At 43.3% G+C, this 23,029-nt stretch overlaps 1 protein-coding gene across 2 annotated transcripts in view; it reads left to right on the plus strand.

Annotated features, from left to right (window-relative positions):
- The window catches only part of PEX14 (peroxisomal biogenesis factor 14), a 78,911-nt gene extending 59,606 nt beyond the window's left edge, over positions 1-19,305 (plus strand). For both annotated transcript variants that reach the window (XM_040533594.1, XM_040533595.1), the window contains 6 exons: positions 839-961; positions 7,776-7,861; positions 10,267-10,369; positions 11,618-11,715; positions 14,916-15,007; positions 17,472-19,305. In XM_040533594.1, the coding sequence (XP_040389528.1) occupies positions 839-961; positions 7,776-7,861; positions 10,267-10,369; positions 11,618-11,715; positions 14,916-15,007; positions 17,472-17,937 (968 nt within the window). In that variant the 3' untranslated portion in view covers positions 17,938-19,305. The remainder of the gene's footprint in view (positions 1-838; positions 962-7,775; positions 7,862-10,266; positions 10,370-11,617; positions 11,716-14,915; positions 15,008-17,471) is intronic.
- Positions 19,306-23,029: the final 3,724 nt, after the last annotated feature.

Below are 23,029 nucleotides of genomic sequence, written 5' to 3' on the forward strand. Positions count from 1 at the left end.
TTAGCTGCTTTTCTTTTCCCCCTTGTTGTCCAAATCCTTTCCATATGTTGTGGCCAATTACAGATGGTCATCCTGGCATTTCCTGATGGCAGGAGGGACTGCACCAACGTGTACCATGTGTGCAGTGTGACTACAGCTCTGCGTGAAATAAAAAACAGGCTGCCCTAGGGCAATCTAATCAGGCAGCAGTAGGCCAGGGCAATGCTAAGCTGAAAGTTTGGGCTTGGCCTTGTTTTGATCTGTTTCGTTATAGTTTTATTTCCTCCTTGCATTCTGTGTCCCATTCATACTAATCACAGTCAGTCCTGATTTTTTCTTTTTATTTCTGCATTTGTCATAAAATAAAGCAAATTATTCCCGTCTTCGGAAACGATCTAGACTAATTAGTCGTCTAACCCAATAATTAGTTTTTTGTTTCCCTGTCTGTTTTCATGCATTATTGTTAGTTTTTTCCCCTCTTTTTTTTTTTACACCATTACAGATTAAAATGAGCCACATTTGCAGTTGATGGTATCTTTTTTTCGGGGGAAGAATGGAGAATTGCAATAGAAAGCTACTTCAAAAGCAGCAATAAACTCAAGGATAAATTAAGGAAATTGAATGAGCCACATTTGGAAGCAGCGTTGAGGCTAATATTCTGTCGCTTAAGGTTAAATTGCAACAGAGAAAGAGAGAGGGAGAGATTCCAGTGAATCCAAAATTGGGGAGGCAGTACTGCTCAAGTCGGTGCCAAAATTCTTTGCAGCTTGAAAGGGTTCTGCCTGGCTTGAGAATTTAATTATGCGTGCATCAAGTGGGTAAAGGTGCTAAACTGATCTCATTTCCTCTGCTCCCCCAGGCCTGACAGATGAAGAAATTGACCTGGCTTTCCAGCAGTCGGGCACCAGCACTGATGAGCCTCAGTCCCCAGGTCCTTCTCCACAGCTGGTGCCAGCTCAGCCCGCTCACCCCGTGGTGTACAGTAAGTAACCCCTTGAAAAACATCTGGTCATGTTGCTTTCTGCAATGATTTCTGCAAAAATTTCACACGTTTCTGTGCCAGATCCTACATTTCAATTCCAATAATACCGTAAATTTTGTCAGAATCAGACACCGAATGTTACTTTGAATGTACTCCGTAGCTGTTGATGTCTGTGACAAGATGGAGCCACAAGACCATATTACACAAGGAAAATTTGATACAAATGATCATGGTCTACGAACAAGCATCATAAATACTAGCCTATGACACCTCTTGGCATGAAGGGTTATAGTCAATAGAAATTAGCTTATGACTTGCTGTAAGGACTTGAAAAAGCATTTAGCCAGTGTAGGACCCAGTTTTCCCTTCTAAAACTAAGGGTCATTCTTCCCTTCATCAATAGGGCTTTCTAATATTTAGATCATTAATGTATGATAGAGATGATAGATTCTTGGATGAAAGGTGATGTAAAAGTGCAACATTATTACATCTTTAGGTATTACAACACTGGAGTCTGTTCAATAAACTGTCTGCAGCACATCATCACAAGGTTTTGCACCTTAGTTAGAGGACTTATTTTCTTAACTAGCCAAGCAACCAATCAGTTAATGTTGAACAGTTAATTGAAAAAGGTGTATTTTCAGCACAAACAACAAACCAGAATATAATGTCTTCAGGACTTAGTCTGTGACTTCCCATGTCTCTGGCACAATGAGTTTTAAGAGTGCAGTCAGGTTACAAATAATAATAAACGGTTAGTAGTGATGCTTATTTTTAACAGGATTTCTATCTTCAATCTTAAGATGTAAGGGGTGACAGCAGAAATCCTGTGTAGACTGTGTGGATAAGATTGTATGATTTTGTGTACAAAATACACTGCCAGAGAATTTTTAAAGTCCCAGCATAATCTGTGTAGACTTAAAATTTACATATATATTTGCATTTTAAAATAAACCTCACAAAAAAGTATCTAAGCTCCAAACAATAAAAACCAAAGTACACACCATTAAAAATCCATCAAAAGAAGCTGTTCAGCTCACATGTGTGTCTGGCAGTTTGAAAAGCACTTCACTTACCTGCCAAGTATTAAGAATTGGATTTTGATATTGTTCCTACACAGTTCGAGCTCAGACATTGACCAATGTAACAGTCTACGTTGGGCTGTGTTTATTAGTTTATGACACAGTTTCACTATTGTTAGAAATAATGCCAGGCTTGTTCTCCGAGATTTTAAATGCTCTGGTTTGCCACAGTTTGGGAAGAGAAACGTTTGTGTTGGAGTTGGGTTCAGAACCGGAATATTTCTTAGAGTTGTATTGGGTGCACTGGTGAACTCCAGGACTGAATTATTCCTCCTGGGCTAATACCGCTCTCCTGTAGTTCACAGAAAATGCCAGAAAAGCAAAATCTGCTGAAGCAACAGCGTTAGATCCCTGTTAGTGCCATCCCTTTGTTGTTCAGCAAATTCTTATCAGAACAAAACACTGGAAGAGTTAATTTTCTCTTATTTTATAGTGTTCCACTAATACAAGTAAGGCAGGAAAGAAGCGTGCAATTCAAACTGGAAAATGCTGTCGTTGTTAACACTTACAGCTTTTTCATTTTTTTTTCCTTTTTACTGTTTTGGATTTCCTCAAAGCACCAGCTCTGTATTTCTTGTTATTAGCTAACAATCCTAACTAATATTTAAAAACTAAACTTCCTAGTAACAGCTCCAAAGAGAATTGTGGAAGTATTATTCTGTAATGCTCAGAAACCAAAGGTGAGGAAAAATACCACCAAAGTAGAGCTTTTTTAGGGGTTGTGATTATAAACGTATGCTCTAGCTTTGTGATCTGATTAGTGCTTTTTAAGTAATTTGAACCAAAAGCTTTTGCCTGTGAGCCAGTCTTGTTTAGCAGCCCACAACATCTGGGAAGCAGTGGCAATAGGTTGATTAGATATTGTTCCTCCCCTCTCTAGCCATTCTTTGTAGACCTTCTATTTAACCTTTAAATGAATCTATAAAAAGAATTAATAGCTAAATATACGTGGTATTCATGTAACCAAAACATTTGTTTTGATTAGATGTCATCTGTGCTCAATTCTGGTCCTTGACTGGTGTAGCACTGGTGTTGTTAATGATGGATCCATCTCGGTGTTTTCCTGTTAAATGCTTTCTGTGGTGTCAGAACTGCAAGAAGAAAATGTGAATTTCTCTAGAGCTGAAGGATGAGACTGTGCAGAGGCCCTGATCAGAGTCCTTATAGATGTGGCTCAGTGCTCTTTTCAGGTGCTGGGTTTGCTGTAGGTTATTGTTGTACAGATGCTAGTATTGTTGTAATGAATATTGCTGAATTGGTCCAAATCTGCTCCAGGACAGTTGTTTCTGTGATAGTTTACTAAGTCAATTTTTCTTTCACAGATTTGTCAGGCGTTGTCATGTATAAGACAGATACTCTTTTTCCTGTCTACCTGTTATGCTTATGTTCTTACAGAGTATTCATTACTTTAGCGTTGGAATGCTTCGAGGTTTGAAGTTCAAAAGTATATCTAAAGGACTAATGAGATAGGTAGACGCTTGAATCTAAAAGTTGATTTGTGGATGGAAACAACTTACTCTGGAAGAAGTGATGAGATTATTGGCTGCATTTGGTTTTCCTAGAGAAGACTTCTGAGTTTCCTGTGAAGCAGCATCTAATGTGCTGGAGTTTAAGTCTTGAAGACTCCAAACTGCTTTGGGTTTGATTTTTTTTTTCTTCCGGTTACTGGTTTTTTGATTAGTTTTGACACCTTTAAACCACAAGACTAGAGAGAGAAGATTATGTCAGCAGAGCAAAAAAAAAAAAAAAAGGGGGGGAGGGGAGAGAAGAAATGGTTGAGGAGGTGCTGTGCTGAAAAGCAGTGGCTAGTGGCTTGTGAAATGTAATTTCTCTCTGTCCCCCTTACACCAAGGTGTTGCTGCTTCATGTTTAAAAATTGTTAAAACTATGGGTTAGGAGTGCAGAAGTTTGGGATGGCTTCAGAACTATCTCAAGAGTTCATTCAGCAGGAAAGGAGTGGGTGATCCTGCCAGCAACTCTGGTGTAAGATGTCCACTCTTGTGAGTCAGAGCACTAAGCCCTACACACATCTTTTGATTTTATTTGCTTGATCTACTCCTGCTGTAGTCAACTGAGGCTGGTCTCATTTTTAAAGTTGCAGGAAATAACTTATACCACTTAAATACTTCCTTTTGCAGAAATTGTACTGATGGTGTAGGTATTACTTAATATTCAAATCTTTTGCTGGAAATAGCTGTTACCACTGTAAGTGCTTTCTTACTCTTAAAGAGTTAAAGAAGTGTATTTGTAAGCCTTCAGAGTAGCATAGTTGTTGTATGCTGAACTTCTCCTGGGTTTGGCTTAAGTAACTTTTGGGGGAAAGAGAAAATAATTAAGTTTTTAAAGTTTCTAGACACTGTATTTTAGCTTAATATTAACTCTACTATTTCTCCTCCCTGTTCTGGAGGAGTAATTCCTTCCCCATGGTTTGTACTTTTGCCAAGAGGTGTCAAAACTGCTTAAAAAAAAAAAAAAAAAAGCTTAAAAAAAGCTTGAATTTGATTAATATAGAGAAACAAGACTTTGCCTGACTGATAATAAAACTGATAAATGACATCTGAATTACTTGTAGCGGTAATTTATTACATAAAATATCTTTTATTTGACATGCGATTAGTTGCTGGAAGCATCACTCAATCTGACTAGTTTAAACATGCTCTAAAATGAACCCCCAGTAAAAAAACAGGGCTGTCTGCTGTTGGCGTTATGAAATATACTAATCCAGCAGTGAGGACAAAAATCTGACTTTAAATATTTAAATGATTAATTGGGTTTATGTGTATATATTTTTTGCCTTTCTAACCCTCGTAATTACATGCAAACTCGGGGGAGTTTCTGAGCTAGGTGTGCAAAGCTGCATGCTTATCATCCAGGTATTGTCTGTGCTCTTCCCCATGGGGTTTATGGTCTCCATGTATGGTATTTTGTAGAGATTTTACACCTGCTTAAAACAGAACTCCAAGGACTCATTTTCTTGCCATTTGGATCTTCTTCTCTCCATGTGCATGTGTCCATGTGTCTTCTCCCGCCCCTGTGTCTTCATGAGGTGGGAGGCTGTAAAATACAGCCTGTTTTCTCCTACAGTTGAAAACAGTAACTAGAATTTGGACTCCCTTATTTTTTCCCCAACTCCTTAGCATGGGTTTGCTGTTTACTTCTGAAAAATCACCTTTTCTGGCCTCAGTTTCTGCGGTTTTAGATGTGAGTACTAGTGATGGCTGCTAGTGATGACCTTACTTGGATGCAGGAGGCCTAATTAATTGAGATCAGGAAACCTAATTCTGAGACAGATGGGGATCTTAAAAATAGTGAGTATTTGCTCTGGAGGTGCAATTTACAGTTGCTGTTGTGAGAATTAAATATACTTACAGAAAAAAAGAAAAAAAAAAAAAGATTTACAGCTGGAGAAAACGTCCATGTCACTTCTATCTGCATTTTGAGGGTCTCTGTATGTTTGTTATATCCCCATTACGCAGCGTATCTCCTTCAGGAGGATTTCAGTACCTAAACTCAGGAGTATCTGGACAATTAGTGCTTTTTCACTTCTTCTGAATATTTTTTCAATTTTACGAGTGGGGAAATTGAGGATATGCAAAGTCAGTGTGAGCTGAGAAACTTCTAGCCCTCCCTCCACCACAGACAAAAAGGAAGATTGAATGTAGATTTCGGGCAGAGCTGTGACATTCTTCATAACATCATAACGTTGATGTGGTCAGCGCAGAGCCTTTACTGTGTCCCTCACTCAGTTTTCCTCTCCACCCCCCTCACTTTTTTTTTTTGCCACAAGACAGAATTATTTCACACATCTCTAAAACGAGTAAAATGGCATTTCGGCTTCTTGTCTTTATAGACTCTCTGAACTTTAGGAAAGATCATTCTGGTCCCTTTTCATTAATAATGAAAACCAGGGGGCAATAAAATGTTCTTAGCTCCAGCATTAGAGGAACGGAGGGAGAGATGAGTGAGGTGAAAGGGCAAAGCAGACGGGGTGCTACAGGTGTCTCTCCATCCTGCTCAGAGGTCGTCACGGCTGGGGACAGTGAGGGACAGCCATGGGCTGCCATGGACAGGCCACAGCTGGACCCACCGACCCTCTGAGATTAATTAACCCTTTGCAATAGGCAGCTCAGCCTGGAATGAGTTGCAGCGTCACAGAAAGATCCTTGGAAGTTCAAGGCAGAGAATTGGACGTCCAGGAGAATTCAGGTACCAGAAATGACAGTGGGAGCAGAGCAAAGAGGGGGAAGTGGGGTGGAGGACTGGGGTTTGCAGCAAGACTAGCCAAGGATCATTTTCAATCCTGACATGTACACAGCCAGTTACCGCAGCTTAGCTGACGTGTTTTAACTCATTAAGTTAAAAAGTTATGATAATTTGATCATGTGCCTAAGCTCCAAAGCTGCAACCACAGCAACCCAAAATACTGCTGGTGACACTATTCCCGGGTTCTGGCAGAGCCGTTTTAATTCGTTCGGATTTCTAGCCAGCGGATCATCTGAGGAACTGTATCCTGAGATGTAGCAAGAAGCTAGGGGTGCCAGTATTTGAGTCAGTGTCTGTCTGTAGGGCCTGAGGACTGGAATTAGGAATAACTATTGCAATGAAATGCCTGTGGGAGACCTCTGCAACAAGAAAACTGAAATAGGTGAACCAACTGAAAGGAGACAAGCTTCCAGGCATTTTGGCCAGTTATGCCCGAGTTGAAACGTTGGAGAACAGAATGCATTTCCTAGACATCGTAGGTCCCATGTAGATTTGGGTCTGTCTGGTTGGAAACTGCACACCAGCCTCCCCCTCATCACTTCTGCCCACATCCTGCCACTGAACTTCAGGAAAGATCACTCTGCATCCCTGTTATTATTACAGAAAACCGGGGGCAGTACAAGATTCACTAAGGGAACTGCGAGGGAGGTAAAAGGATAAAACTGGTGGAAAACTACAGGTGTCTTCTAATTCTGCTCGGAGGAGCAGACCGTGCCATATCTTTGCTCTGCTCTGTTGAGTCTCTAAGCCTCTGTGCAGAATTGTGTGTTAAATATCTCAATCCTTTCTCTTCTCCGTTACCTCTCTCTCTGTAGATATTTAATTGCATATTTTTTCTTTGCTGTTTGTATGTGCTTTGGTCCCTATTTGTAATTCAGGCTTGAAAGACACTGGATTGTTCCTTATTGAAACAGCCTGTAATTGCTGACACAGCCTTCATAAACCCATTTATTGCCCTAATAGATTTCTCTTCTTCCTCTAGATGCTTCCCTCTTTCTTTTTCCTGCGCTCTTCTGAGTTTCTGGTTTTGTCCCTATTTAAAAGAATTACAATTATGAAGAGTAATCAGTATTCAAGTAATGAGTTAACCTTAGCTAGCACTTAACACCATAGTTGTCTGGGGTGAGTGCGGAGTGCCTTCTGTAAGGAAAGAGTAGAGAAAAAACAGCTTGATGGAACTTTGTTAGTTGCTGATGTGATTTGTCTCCCTTTGACACCTTGAGCAAGGCCAGTATCAATGCTGGTCTGGATAGATGTTTTAGTGTCCTAAGGACAGGATCCTGTACACTGTACCTGAAGGGCTACCAGCATCCAAATGCCCCCTGTTCATTAAATCTATGCCAGCTAAGAAACAGAAATGGCATTATTCATTGTTTTTTTCTCTGATAAAATGGGCATATCAGGAAACCAGTTGAAAATGTTATCACCTGCAGTTCTGACTATGCTTATTTCTTGATTTTGGCCTTTAGGTCCACCTGGCTCCAGATGGCGAGATTATGGGGCTTTGGCTATCATAATGGCAGGAATTGCCTTTGGCTTCCACCAGCTGTACAAGGTAATGTCTCCCTCACTACTCCAGCACCTTACTCTGTACTCTGAGAGAACAATGTTATTCTGCTTGTATCCAGATGATCACGTTGGTTCCAAGTTGGTGAATCATCTCAGCTTGTACTGACACTGCCATTGGTATATGTGAGAAATGTAGACACTTCACATGGAAATGCAGAGACAAAAAATGGCAAGGAAACAAAACTAGTTTTCGGCAGTGGATCTCAAACTGCCAGAAACAAGGTCATTTGATTTATGTATGTATATATTCTTTTAAACTGGAGAAACTGAGGACAGGTCAGTAAAGGGATTTTCTCAGCATTGGCCAGCACCATTACTGTCATAGCCATAGTCTAATGGTTTGTACACTGCTGATCCTGCGCCATGGATTAGCAAGGAGTCTTCTTTGACTGATGAGAAGGCTGAAAAGAAGGTGCTAACTTATGGCTCTACCATACATCCCATAGTTCTACTCCAGTGTGCTTAGAACTAGGGAGAGCAAGTGCATGTTTGCTTGTGTACTGTAGAGACAGTAGCCTCTCCTTATTTCTTGAGCAATGTTCCTCTGATTGAACATACTCTCTCACTCTGGATGTGCTTTCCAATACTGTGGTAAGTGACATTAGATAATCCTACTGCCTTTTGCAGTAAAATCTATTTTACAAATAAAGTGCTGACCATCTTTTTTAAAACTACTTTTCTTGTTCCATTCTGTCACTAATTTCCTGGGTCTCAGGGTAAGAGAGGGAGGCCAGATTTAGCAACTTGTTCCATCTATGCAAATGAAATTACATGACTTAAGAGGATGGCTCTTTTGAAACTATGTTATCCCCTTGTTTTTTATATGAAAGCAGTGATGTCAACCTTATTGATCTTTTCATTCTTGCAAAGTATGGTGAGGCTGCTCAGTGTCCAGAGAGATGTGGAGACAACAGCTGCTGGGCCTTGCAGACCTTAACATATTGCTGTTACTAAATGACACATCTCCAACACATATTGATGATTTACATAAAATTTTTGGTGTAATGTCACTGATGCTGTTAATACATCTTACTGCTGTATTCTTTGTTTACAGATCTTGCTCTGCTGTCTATCCAAACCTCATAAGACATATTGTGTGCCTAACAGAGACCCATATTCTTTTATAGGAGTAAGAAATCTTTGGAGACAGTTGATAAATTCCCTCTGCCCTCCATGGCATTTTGAGGGAGTTTGCAAATAGTGATTTCTAAATGCAAGGTAGGATGCTAGGGTAAGACATAGTTGTCCATGTGTGTTCCGTAAGGACTAAAAGAGAACTGCTTATGAAAGTCATCAAAAGCTATTTGGTTTTCAGAATGTCTGAGTGTAAACATATGTGCATACATATGCTTTGTGAGGCTAAGAGCTGTGTACAGCGACAGTGAAATCTTAAACCAATGTTATTAAGTGTAAAAGAGTGCTGTCCCACACGTCAGTTTGGATAATCAGCTCTGTCTCAGAAATGGTTCTGTATGTATGCCCCTACAGTGTGTGTACATGCAGCAAAAGCCAGGATGAAGAATTGATAGGTGCTATCAGAGTTGTTTCTACATCCTAGACCATCCTTCTCTCACTCTTCTTCACCTGCCGTGTTGCACTTGGACGTGTTCATCTTAGAGTGCATAAACAATTCCTGTGTGCAGTGCTGCAGAAGGATCTATGGCTGTTAGGGGAGAGTTGGGACCTAATAGATGAAGACAAGCCTCTGCAAGGGCAGAATAATGTAGATTTCATGGCTGTGTACAGGGTCAGGGAGCTGCCTTGCTTCCTGTAGTAGCTTGGTTCTCCCTTTCTTTTGCTCTCATTCCGTAGTTCTCTTGTACTGTTGCTAACTCTGCTCCATTTCCTTTTTCTCCAGATCCCTGTTTCTTCAGATCTCTGCTTTTCCCTCTGCAACTCTAACCCTCCTAACACCAGGGTTCACAAGATTTTACAACAACTCTCATTCCCTCTCTTATGCTTCCTCTGTCCTTTTCAGGGCCTTTCCCCTCTTCCCCCAACTTCTGCATTTATTTTCTTGTTGATGGAGCTCAAATGTTGTTCAACATCAGTGTGTTCACATCTGAGAACAGAAAATCTGAAATCTGAATCTGACATCTATATGTCATCGATGTTTCTCTGGAGTAAGAGCCGTCCCAGGAAACCTTAAACAGAGTTAGGAACTGTTTTTCAGCACCCCCAAAAATATAACCAGAGGTCTTGCATCTTCTCTTCAACAGCTTCTTTTAATACCTAATTTAGGCGGAATTTCATTTCTCAGCCAGGTGTGTGGATAAATAATCTCTGGCTCTGTGATAAAAGATGGGGTTTGGGTGGTGGACTTTGAGGAAGATTAGAGAGACCACTTTGCATATCCCTGTTTTGTAAAAAAAGTTTATGTCCTCCATGCAGAAATACCTGCTCCCTCTCATCATGGGAGGCAAAGAAGATAGGAAACAACTTCAGAGGATTGAGTCAAACATTGCTGAGATGAGTGGCAGTGTGACACAGACAGGTAAAGATTAATGACTCCATCAATTCACCCCTCAAAGCCCTTCTCCCTGCATCCTCCATTCTGCCAAGACCCCCACCCTCTTCTTTCCCTCCATCTACCACTTTATGTGGTGACTTCATTTATCTGCTCTGAGAATCTGTTCACATTTGCAAATGAAGCCGCCGTCATTTCGGTTTAATTTGAAATTGCTTGTTTACTGTCGGCGCGGCCTCAATTAATTATGTTTTTACGGAAAGGCTCCCAACCTCAGAATATTAATAAGGGGAATAAAATGACAGCCTTTCGGAGGGCTGTAAAGTTCATTTTTAATTTCTGCTTCTCTGATGTTTTCAGGGGCTTTTTTGTGGTGTTTTCCCCCCACCTTCCATCTGAAAATCCAAGGCAGGGTCAGGAAAGTCTGTAATTACTGTGCCTCCCTGACCTTAGCCACCTTCTCTGTTATTGACTCTATAGGGTGCTTGTTCATTACCCGATGCCCTAATGATGGTCTGGATTAGCTGTTACCTGTCACACCAATAGAGCTTTTAATTTTATTTTATTTTATCAGCTTGTTTACTGCCTGGAAGCTTTGGATAAAGTACAAAAGTAGAAAAAGTTCTTTTGCAGCTGGAATTGGAGTCCAACAGTTGATATTCAGTGTTTGCTGGGGTGTAGGAGGGAAATACTAGGTTTTCTCTCGAAATACAAGGGAAAACACACAAAGTATATGGTGGGATGGAAAAAAGCGTGATTTTCAGCAGTGTTTGTAAACGTGTTGGGGGTGAAGGAGCTGGTGAGTTCAGGGCAGGAGGCTGCTAATTACACTTTTTAGTGGAGGGCGAAAAGACAAGCATCTTTCATTTCTCGTGATACCTTAAGGTCAATCCTGAGACCAGCCTCTTTCCAGGTTGGAGCTAGCCCCAGAGTTTGCCTGTGTGAGGCCCAAGGTAGATAAATGATACAAACATTGTATAAGTTCAGGGAGATGTACAAATCATAAACCAATATAATTAGAAGGGAGAGGTTTTGGATGGATATACTGTGCTCTATAGACATCTATACAATGGAAAGATAAACTAGAAATACTGGAGGTTAGATGCAGTGCAGGTAGATTACCCATAGTGCAGATAAATCATATGGATTAAAGCGAGCAGGCGGGCGTAGATAAATTAGATATAGTAGCAATAGAGGCATCTTTGTAGCTAGACAGCAGGAAGGACGTGTGTGCATGTTTCTCAGTTTAACACTCTCCTGCTTTTTCCCTCACAGTGACTCAGTTACAGAAGACTTTAGCAGCTGTCCAGGAATCGCTAATCCAGCAACAACAGAAAATTCAGGAGCTCACCCAAGAACTGGCTGCTTCTAAGGTATCAAACTCCAGCTCCTCACCTTCAGAACATCACCATCTGTAGAAGATGCATGGCTTCCTTTGTGTCCACCTGAAAAGCACCTTATTAGGTTCACAATCCAGCCTTCATCTCTGTCATATCCCCCACCGGTTTCTCTGCATTTGACATTTCCATAGGCTGGCTGTTTAAAGCCCTGGATATTAATTGGGTACCCAGTGACATATATCTGATTTCTAAGAGGGCTTTATTATATGGCTTTGCATGCAGCATTTGTGTCTGAGGCCTTAGACCTGTTCTCAGCTCTGTAACTTCTGAGATGCAATTGAAATGAAATAATTGTCCTGTTAGTCCAGTGACCAAAAGAGGTGTAAAGGCCAGATGTGCAGTTTTTTCTTTTTCTGTAAATATGTAATTTTACATGTTTATATTTCTCCTTTACCTTTGTATTTTGATTCAAAACAATAACTTAACTCCTGTTCAGCCAAGCATACAGTTGAAATACTGTATGTAAGTCACTTGTTCAGATCCAGAACAGGTAATGGCTGAACATTCATACTATTTGGTTGCCTGTTTCAAGAATTTTGGTTATCTCAGTGTACTAGGTGGCCCCATCACAATCACATTAGGCACTCACAGTGGCCCATTTCCCTTGATTCCTGTCTTGAACTTGGCAATAAAACCACCAGTTTTGGCTGGTTTGTGTAGTTACCTGTGTTTTCAGGTAACTGTGTTTCAACTTTTAACCAACATTGTTTTTCTTTCTGGCAGTGAGACTTTGTACTTTTTGTCTCTGAAGTACTTGGCAGCTAAGCATTCTGTCAGCCAGTAGCTGTTAGTTAGATGTGGGACGGGATGGATTTGAACCACTCACAAAGAGATGATGTCTTCCTTTCACTCACAAATTTGGAATTATTCAGGTTCCAGACATCTTTCAGTACTCTTAGTACAGGGAGAGAATTTTCTTTCTACTGTTAAATCCCTTACACGTGCCTTATGATCTACCTGCAGCACGAGCTTCTCCCCATACCTATACCTCAATCTCATAGAAACCCTTTGATGGTGTGTAACTGGTGGGCCACAGCTGACTATGTGGTGTGCACACTGTACAGTAGGAATCCCTCAGTGGCACAGCTGTAAACCCAACCATGAAAGCCAGTTTATGGTCACAACACTCCACTTCAATTTTCCTTGGGAACTGTGGCCTGTCGGTGGCCTGGAGCCAGTCCGGAAATTGGAAAACTGTTTTCAGGTCGTAAGTGTTAAGATTAAGGCCACATGTTGAGCTTTAAGAAGGGAAAAGGGCATAAGAGTCTTGGTGGTTTAGAGAGTCTTAAAGTTTGTCCTCCCCCCTCTCCACCCCCTTCACTGAAATGGTAGCACACATTGTTATGATATCTAAACCTCATGTGTACAAAGAAAAACTTGGGCAACCCCACAAACCAAAGAATAAAAGCTGTGTTTTCTCAGCTGTAATGTAAGTTTTTATATCTGCTTTTCAAACTCCTACTGGCATGCTGTAAAAAATTAAAAAGAGGGACTTTAAGTAATTAAAAAACGTACATAAAAATTCAAGGCTTGAATTTTCTACAACTGTTTTTTAAAGAGACTGGCTAAAAAGCCCCAGATGTCAGATTTTATTTCTAAATCCTAGGCATCTGGCACCATATGTGTTTTGGAAATTTGAGTCCTTTGCAGGCCAGTGAGTGGAAATCACTCCCTTGTTAATGTGCTGCTGTAGCTTTCAAGGTCTTGGAGAGCCAGAACAGTGGCTCCTGGATTCTTGCTGTCTGAGGGCTGGGAGTGTGAATCCCAGGGGAACGCATCTGTGTATATCACAGCTACTACAGGCTGAGCCTCTCCCTGCTCACTGGGTTCACAGCCCAGAAGTCCCTGTGAGGAGTGCTGGCTGTGAAGGTGTTCAGGGCTGTTCAGCACTAGCTGAAGTCTGGTTGAGGAGTGAGTAGGAGCAACCAATCCTGGCTACGTCTAGGAGGAGCTGGCAAGGAGGAGTTTTTTGTTATTCCAGTCCTGGCTTCCTTCATCGGGGAATTTACTAAGAGTATCTCTGGAGAGATGCTCATGAATGGATTCATTCGTAACGGCTTGTAGCAGAAATTTCTATGGGAAGTGCTAGATGTGAGGTTTTTTTTGGTCCCACACTCAGCCCATCGCTACAGGAGCTGCTACAGTGATAGGATGGGATAACCATGCTGTGATCTCTCTTTCAGAGTGCTGTTCCCATTTCTCAAGTTCCCAGAAGGGTTAAAAGAAAAATTGCCAAAAGTATTATCTGCAGCATGTTCTCTTCAGTTGTTACCTTACTCTAATTTCTGCCTGATATCCCATAGCAATTCTGATGCAGTGCTGACAGCAGCTGTACCAGGCTTCCAAGAGTTACTTATCTTTCCCCACCAAATTGCATTCATTGCTTTGAAATATCCGAGAGACAGTGTCTAGTCCAGCTGCTTCCTGGAGATACAATCTGGTAACTCAACCATAGTTCTAATTGTTCAGATCTAGTGGGGAAAGTTTTTGGAGCTTTCAAGCATCACTTTATCAGTCCACCTCTAAACACCACAGAATGCAGATAGTCGACTTTATTTCATGATTTAGGAGAAATGAGCGAGTGGTTTTAAACCAGTTGCTAATATATAATGTTTGAATCTGATGCCTCAGCTAATTGCAGCACAGGAGAGAGTAAAGGACCTGATTCAGTGCAACTCCCACTGCCTTTCAGGATCCTAGTTCTTATCTAAAAATCGTTCCATAGGTCAATGGCAAATAATTTGGTTTATGTCTTAGTGTGTTCTTCTCTGTGTGACATATTGGAGGAAAACATGCTGTGCAGAGCTTGCTTTGTCTGAATTCTCACAAGTGCTGGCTGTGTTTTAAAGGAAAAAGAAAGGTCCCCTTGAGATGCTTCAGCAATGGTTGTTGGAAACAAGATTAATTAGTCCTCTAGCCTGAAAGCAAATATTTGAATTGTCTGAGCACCTTGAAACAATTTTTATTTCTGGTCATTGCGGGGATCCATCCAGGTCCGTCTTCATTGTGGAAGTTGTTTTGCTCAGATCTGAGATTTTAAGTGATAGAGCTTATGTATGTTAGCTTGAGATTCCCAGATGGGAGGAGAGGGAAGATAAGATAGAAAAATTGTCATTTGTGAGCTATCTCCCACTTCATGCTTTGATCTTTACATCTCCTTTTCCATGTTATAGGCCACAACTTCCACCAACTGGATTCTGGAGTCACAGAATATTAATGAACTGAAATCTGAGATCTACTCGTTAAAAGGACTCCTCCTGAACCGGTATGGATGGAGTATGTTGATGGAAGATGGTTGTGTGGGGACGGGTTGCTCTGTGGGATTCTCTTAGTCATAGAGAGGAAAGACATTTCCAACAGGAACTAGCTCTATATCCTGTTATTGCTATTTTAATAATACCACTTTACACTCTGCTACACTTTCTATTTGCAGGTCTCAGAATGTTTTTCAAATTTGCCTTAAATCACGGAGCGCTTTGGGCAACTAATAATTAATAAGATTTTTCCCTTTTGTTTGCAATAGAGGAATTCTCTGCCACTCACCACAGGGAGGATGCCTCTCACCTAGTTTAAGGTGTTCGCTACATGTGAGCTACCCACCTACATTCTGTTACAGAGAGAGAACCACTGGTGGATGCAGTTCCTCTGCCCCATTCATGGTTAGGGCATAACCAGGATGAATTGCACTTTAGCTGAGTCTTTTTCTCTCCATTAGCTAGCTCAGATATAGACATCTTATACTGTACAAGTCTGAAATGAGGTGATAGAAATCTCAGCCTGTGGGACAGTCCTAGGGAGAGGGATCCCAGTTTTTGAGGAATTCTTTTTTTCTAAAACCACTACTTAAGAGTTTATTTACCCTTTCAGTTATTGATCCTTTCACTCTGATACGACTCCCTTACCTCCTTCCACACACAACTAAGTCCTCTCAAATCATCTCTTTTCTAAGAGATGGACTTCAAAGACCGATCTATGATTGGACTAGACATATTCTGAATTTCAGCAAGAATGCTTTTCAGAAGTCTGAAGAGTGTATTGGCTTTAATATTCTTTTAAATTCTTGCCACACCTCCTGTTCCCACCAGCAGTCACAGTAGAAAGCTTTGGAGGACTGGGGACACATACTAAGTTACTGTCTGTTAAGTTGGGTCATAGTGGCATCACTGCTGGGAGAGAGCACTAGTTAATGACATCTCTTCAGCAACAGGAAGGTTGCCCAGAGATTACAGACCCAGTCTTCTTTCTTAGGCCTCTGCTTGTCAGGCTGGATGAATAGGAAGCGAAGAGGCTTACCTGTCCCTTGGTCTTTTTATTGAGGAGGGTTCCCTCTTTGATTTGTACATTTGGCCATCTTTACATTTGTACATTTTCTGCCATCTGCTGATGGCCACCAGCAGAGGAGAAGTGGCTTTCCAGAGTGGGCAAGGGGGAGGGCTATCTGCCATTAGGAAAAAATCACTCTTTTATGCTGGGGTGTAGGTGCTTTAGGGAAAGCAAACTTTGCTGTTGCTTTTTTAACAAAAAGGCTAATGTTTCTGCAGCGAGGAGGCAGCAGCAACGCTGGAGCCAAGAAAGTCTCCAGACTGAATTTGCTGATTGCATTTATGATACTGGTTGAATAATGCAGGCATTAGCTTATTGCACTCGCAGGAGATGGAGGTTAGATCAGCAGCAGAGTTCTTCCGTGACTAGTGGTGGCTGTGGGAAGAGGGAGGTGAGATCAACTGCTGTTCCTAGGTCAGTCTGTGAAAATGGACCGTGTTGTGTTCAAGGACTCACTGTAGGAGAACGGACAGCTTTGGTCTGCTCTGCTCTCACCCATGGCACTGCCAATTCACCTGAGTGGCATGAGAACGCCCTGTCACACAGCATCCTTTTCAGAGGGGGATCTATATCTCTTCATACTCCCACTTTCCACGTTACAAAAGCAAGGACGCGTAGGGAGTACCGGAGCAGACATGCCTTTTTGCTGTATTCTTCATGATGGATCACTTTCTGAGGGCACCAGGGCTCCCCACTGCACTTACATTTGTCCAGTCTAGTATTTACGTTCTCATTTCAGAGCTGGGATTAGCTTGGCACTATCAAATCCTTAAAGCCCACCTGGAGAGGACTCGCTGAGGACAGAGCAGCTAGCTTCTCAGCTGGTGCAAGCCAGTACATCTCCATTCAAATCAGAGAAGCTGAACCAGTTTGCAACAGCCAGGATCTGGCCCAAACATGTAAAGTGCATGCTGGGACTAGGAGATAGGCTCTGGATTGTAATGAGCCAGCATGCAATAGCTGTGTATCACAGTGGAGGCAAGAGCCAGGTGGTGAAATTTCTTGGCTCAGGTACCAGGAGCTGATGTCTCTGACTTCTTGCTCCAGTGGGAATTTTGCTTACCAATTAATTAGTGATTGTTTTAAAAGGGCCACTCATGTCTTTCCAGGGGCAGCATTCCTGAGTGCTAACTTACTCTGTGAAATTGGCCGAACGAGATCATTTTAGTACTTCAGATTACTGGTGTGTAGCCTCAATTACTGGGTGCTTGTAAAACACGTGGAGATTCTGGCTGAAGATCTAGCCTTGTTCTTGTTCGCTTATGACAAAGGAGACTTGAAGTTTCAGTCCTGCTTTACGTGATTTCGCCATTACAAATGCCATTCTCTCCAATGATAACCCCTCAGTGTTTTTAATAAAAGCCCCTTTCTCTCCTTTTCTTCCCCCCCCCCTTCTCTCCCCCAAGGAGGCAGTTCCCTCCCTCCCCTTCGGCTCCTAAGATCCCGTCATGGCAGATCCCAGTGAAGCCAAGCTCACCCTCCAACCCTGCTGTTGCCAACCATAACAGCAGCAGCGACATCTCGCCCGTCAGCAATGAGTCCACCACCTCCTCACCGGTCAAGGAGAACCACAGCCCAGAGGGTTCCAAGGTCAGCTGCCATCTGCTGAGCACCGAGGAAGGCAACAAGGCGGTGATCGATGTCAAGAGCCAAGTGCGGATGGAGGTGCAGGGCGAGGAGGAGAAAAGGGAAAACAAAAGGAATGAAGAGGAGGAAGAGGACGATGAGGATGATGATGTGAGCCACGTGGATGAGGAGGAGTGTCTGGGTGTCCAGACTGAGGACCGGAGAGGAGGGGATGGGCAGATTAATGAGCAAGTGGAAAAGCTACGAAGACCTGAGGGGGCCAGCAATGAGAACGAGATTGACTAAAGCACCCCGGCTTTTGCTGATGCTGCTGTACATCTTTCCTAGCCTCCTGCACTGTCCCCGGTGCCTCTCCCATTTTGTGGAGTGCCACCATCCCTTCCAGTGATTCTTCCATGATTGACCTTGAGTAGGGTCATGATTGCCCGGTGAATAAGGTGGGCCCTGTTTCACCACAAGGCTGTGCAGCGTTGCAGTGGCTTCTTCTTCCCTCCCAGACCTACCTTCTCCCCATGAGCTGGGGTCACTGCCTAGGCTGGAAGACCAGTCGCCTTACCATGCCCCACGACTACTTAAGTCCCCTTACTAAAACTCCCAGCATCTCTCCTGAAGTGGTCAGCCTCTTTGCTGTATCCTAGAGTCCTTCCATTCAGTTTCAGAAACTTTTCTGTCCCGAGCTCTTTGATTTCACAAGTCTTTAATCCCCACATAATCCCCTAGGCAGTTCTCACTGTTTCCCCAAATACCCATTTTATTTCTCAAACTAATTGGTATTCTGTCACCAAAAAGGAACGGTTTAATCCTGAATTCCTCACCAGATCTCAGTCTCAGCCACCTTCTTCCAAGCCTTACGTCAAGCCTCAAATTCCTGAAACTACCTAGCATTTGAAAACACTAAATTTCTTGTGGGGTCCAAAGAACACTATTTGCACCCCACACACTCCCTTCTACTCTTCAAAGTGGCCTCTTGCTAGGGACCAAGTCCAGGTTTCATGGCCACAGTAAAATGCATGAGAACAGGTGGCTTTGTTACTGATTGCTCCCCAGTAAAAGAAGGCTTTAAAAGATGACCCCACTCATCCCAATTTCTACCCTTCTTCCTCCAAAGACAAGGAGCTCGCATCAGTTTTTGACATCTTACATTTTATTTATAGCTGCCCTGAATGAGATGATATCAGATGCTGAAATAATTGGTTAATTTTGAATTGTTGCAATGGTTCTTATCTTGTTTTTCTCCCTAAATGAGGAGAAAACCCATATTAAATGATCAGTTGAGACCTGCACCTACCCAGTGACAGGCACCTGCTTCAGCAAGGCAGTCTTTACAGAAGAGAAAACAATTCCAGCTCTGAGGTACACCGCTGGCCCTTCTTGCCCAGTCCAGCCTTTTTTTTTTTTGCCCCATTGGGGCTATATACAAATTAAAACAGTGAACTTTAAAACCTCTCATTTGCAGCATTGTGTTCTCGGCTGTTAAAATGGTGGTGTCCAATTATATTATTCACTGCATCAGAGCCTCTTAGCGGAGCAATTCTTGTAACAACTGAGTCTCACTGTCCTCACCAAGCAAGCGTGCTCGTCTGTGTGATCATGTATAGATTTCAAATATAAAATACGATTGTATATAATTGTAATAAATATGAGTTACCACTATTTAACACCAGGCTGTCACTGGATTACTGTGGCTCTTTTTTGGGGAGAAATATGGAGAAATAATGTATGCAGGGTGGTAAAGGGAGGGAAGAGGGGAGGTTACAGAAATTCAGTCCGTATAAAATGTTTTCTGATGGACATTTGTGGTTGGTTTGTTTTCTAACTGCTCCAGTCGTAGGTTATGTCAGCAGGAGGCAGTGTAGAGAATGGTGGAAGTGCAATATAAAGTACAGTACAAATAGCTCCAACACCACCATAATTGCCTCCGTTGTTGCAGAGGGTGAGATGATGGATGTATCACTGGTGAGTAAAATGCAGCTCCTCTGGTCCCCGTCCTCCCAGCAGGAGGCTCTGCAGGGTGCAGAATGCAGCGCAGCGCTCCGTTCCACCCTGGCAGCAGGAGGTGCTGAAGGCAGCGTGTGAGATATCCCATGGCCCCGAGGCTTATCTGCCGGCAGGGAATGCTGTGCTGTATCCCATGACTGGTCTGACCCTGCCATGTCGGCACAGAAGCCATTGAAAGAAATGGCGTACAGCAGCTCGTAGCTACTGCAGCCCCATCGTTGTTCAACAGAAGTGTTTGGCTCCCTCCTTAAAAATGAGGGATTTACTTGATTCCTGAGTATTTGGGTGTCTGGTACATAGTGACATTTTCCTGCTCAGGGGGAGTGAAAGGGACCTTCATATTACTGTATTTAGACCTGCTGCTGAATGTGATGATTTCTCATTCCTTAAATGGACGAATATCTTCCCCAGGAGTGAGTGAGTGTGTGTGTGTCTCCCTCTCCCTCTCCGTCTCTCTCTCCGCTGTTTAACGTTCACAAAGAACGTCACGTTTAGCTAAAACAGGGCAAATTTGAAAGTGTTTAAAAGGACAGGCTTTTATTAAGGGATGGCACTTTTCATTTCTCCATGCCAAGAATCCTTGTGAGAAAAAAACACGACTGAATGCAGGGATGTAATGAAAAAGTGTTGTCCTGCCTGTGTACATTTTATATACATAGAAGGTTTTGAAAATAGAAAGTGCCTGGACAACAGCAGTTGGTGAAATGTGGAAAATATGTTGCTGAGGTATGTGCCTTGCAGAGTGACTTACGAGGTTTACAGTACAAGCATCCCTGCGGGTTCATTTTTCCCCCCTTTCCTCCATGTTCCCAGTGTTCAATTAATTTACCTTAAGATTTCTGGTGCAGAGTAAAAGGCAGTTTTCTTCAACTGCCCTTTTCTCTCCCTTAGCTTTTGCTTCTTGCAACCTTTACCAGCTGCATAGGTCACGTTTTTTCCTTACCCCACCCGATATGAATCACAGAAAGCTCCCTCGTAGCCCATTGCTCAAAAAATCTGACTCTGGGCCTCTGGCTGCTGATGGGGTCTTGCATACTTCGTTGAAGAGATCCAGCCCACCAGGAGGGAATTTGGAAGAAGCCAGACCTTCTTGCCAGTAGGTATTTTTGGGAATCATGAGTGTTATTCTTCAGCCTCTAATTTCTTGCCTTTCTTTCCAGCATAGCAGAAGTTTCAGGGCAAGTGTTTTGGTCCCAATGAACCATGTAACCTGCCTGCTAACTTGTGATTTTTTTTTTTTTTTTGGCTAGAAACAAGCTTATATCAGCTGCTGTTTAGCTCACCAGCTAGTAGGCACTGAGGTCACATCACGTTAACTAAAGATGACCAGGTAGCGAACCCTTTTTCTGCAGAACAAGACAGCACAGGCAGTCAGTCACTCACCACCTGGATAATTCAAGGACTGCATTTTAGTGTAACCAGCCTTGGCTTTGGCACAGAAGACGACAACACTCAGGTTGGTAAGTTCAGTGGGTTCGCAGCATGGTTTCTGTAGGTTCTTCGTACAGGGCAGAAAGTGGGTGAAGAGAGCTCCCTCTGAACAGTGTCATTTGGGCACGTTCCAGTGAAACCCTGTGAGCCTGTGCTCTCCCCTAGAGGAATTAATGTCAGGCTGGTGCTTTCCAGTAATTTAAGGATATAAAAGCTCCCTTTTCAATAGCTCCAAGAGAAATACGGGGAACTCAAAAAAATGTGACAAAGTGTGAAAGGATTAAAAGAGACATGACTCCTGATTGTCTTTGTCCAACCTTCCTCACCCCTAGACGTGACAAATCAGCTCTATGTGCACCTTTGTCAGAAGCAGGAAGAATTTTTTTATTGCCTTTTGCAAGGCCAGGGTGTTACCTAACAGTGTTTGGGATCAGAAAGGAGGTGGATTGCAGGGTTCCTCATGATCTTGCTAATTTGCTGCATGACATTTTGCAGAGCCTTTTACTTGTAATGTGCCTCGGTTTCCCCATGCGATGACAAAAAGTACCAGCTGGTGAATAATGAGATGTGACAAAGACAAGCTGCAGAAAAAGCAAACTTTGGGAGCCAAGTTTCATGCTAGGTCCTGCAGCTCACACAAAAGCCCCAGCCCGTTACCAGCTGTGCCCTGCAGTGCACAGGGTGCAGGCTGCAGCACACCGCCCAGCTGCACCCAATGTCCCCAGCTGCTGATGGCCTGGGCTGCACAGCTGTGGGAGAGGAGCTGCTCCCCTGTCCTGAGCGGTCTGTGCTGCCCCACCACCAGCTGCCCCGGCTTCGAGGCAGACATTTTAGACCTGGCCTTTGCACGTTGCGACTCAGCAGCTTCTGGCAAGTAAGTGCTTTTTAATAACTGTGCTCTCTCTTGCTTTTGTCCTTGGTAGACTGAGGGAACTGGCTGCGTTTCCAGTGGCCACCTCACCCTGCGGTGGCATTTGCTGGCAGGGTGGCCAGCAGGGCTCCCCGGCTCCCCCAGTGTGCGCTGGTAGGAGGCAGCGTGCTGGGCTGCTGCCTGGGGCAGGGCTGAGACAAAACCCAGTCTGTGTCTGCCCTGGTGCTCACATTTGCAGTGCCTTCTACTGAAACAGAGGCTGCCTTCCCTTTGGTGGGGCGGTGTGATGCTTGGGGGAAACCAAGGCGGGACAGCAGGGCCAGGGTTGCATTTTGTTGCAAACCTGTGTGTTCAGGCCAGGGTCTCCATGCTTGGCTAGAGCCTTCACACCCAGCAGGTGGTGGAGCACATGAAGTGTTTCCCAAGGCTTTGGTGACAGGGAGCTTTGGAAGGTCCCTTCCGTGTGGTGGAGCCGTACGTGCAGCACAAATTGTTTGTGGTGGCAACCCAGCACACCGAAAGCTGGTGTGAAGCTCGAGGTGAGTCTTCCAGCCTGGACTTGAGCTCTGTCCCACTGCAAGTGCAAACCAAGAGAGGGGCTTGGCCTCCAGAGATAGAAAATGTAAATAAACACTGCTGGGAGGTGAAATGGAGGAAATGATTTACCTGAGGGCGCAGGAGAGAGCGTCCAGCTTCCTTCATTTTCCCTTTCATCCTCCTGTCTCCCAGACCGTGCTGCTTCCTCGGGAGTCAGCCTTTGTGGTCACCCTTGAGCTGTGTCCACCTGGTATGCTGATGGGAGGCTGGCCCTTACCACAGCCTACACTGTCAAAAAAATAAAAAATAAAATAAAATAGTGGAAGTGTACCTAAGGTGAATCTAGGGTAGCAGGGAAGAGGGAGGATGGAGGGCAGGGCCCAAGTCCTTCACTTGCTGTGCAGCAGAAGCTCTGAGCTGCGCACTTGTAGATTGAGGGGCTGGCATGGTCTCTCACAGCTCAGGGAAAAAAACAATCCCATCCCCAAAAGGGAGCAAGCACTAACCTAATAAAGGCACCAGCTGGACGAAGGGAAAACC

The sequence above is a fragment of the Cygnus olor genome, chromosome 21 (genome assembly GCF_009769625.2).
Source record: "Cygnus olor isolate bCygOlo1 chromosome 21, bCygOlo1.pri.v2, whole genome shotgun sequence".
NCBI classification, from domain to species: Eukaryota; Metazoa; Chordata; class Aves; order Anseriformes; family Anatidae; genus Cygnus; species Cygnus olor.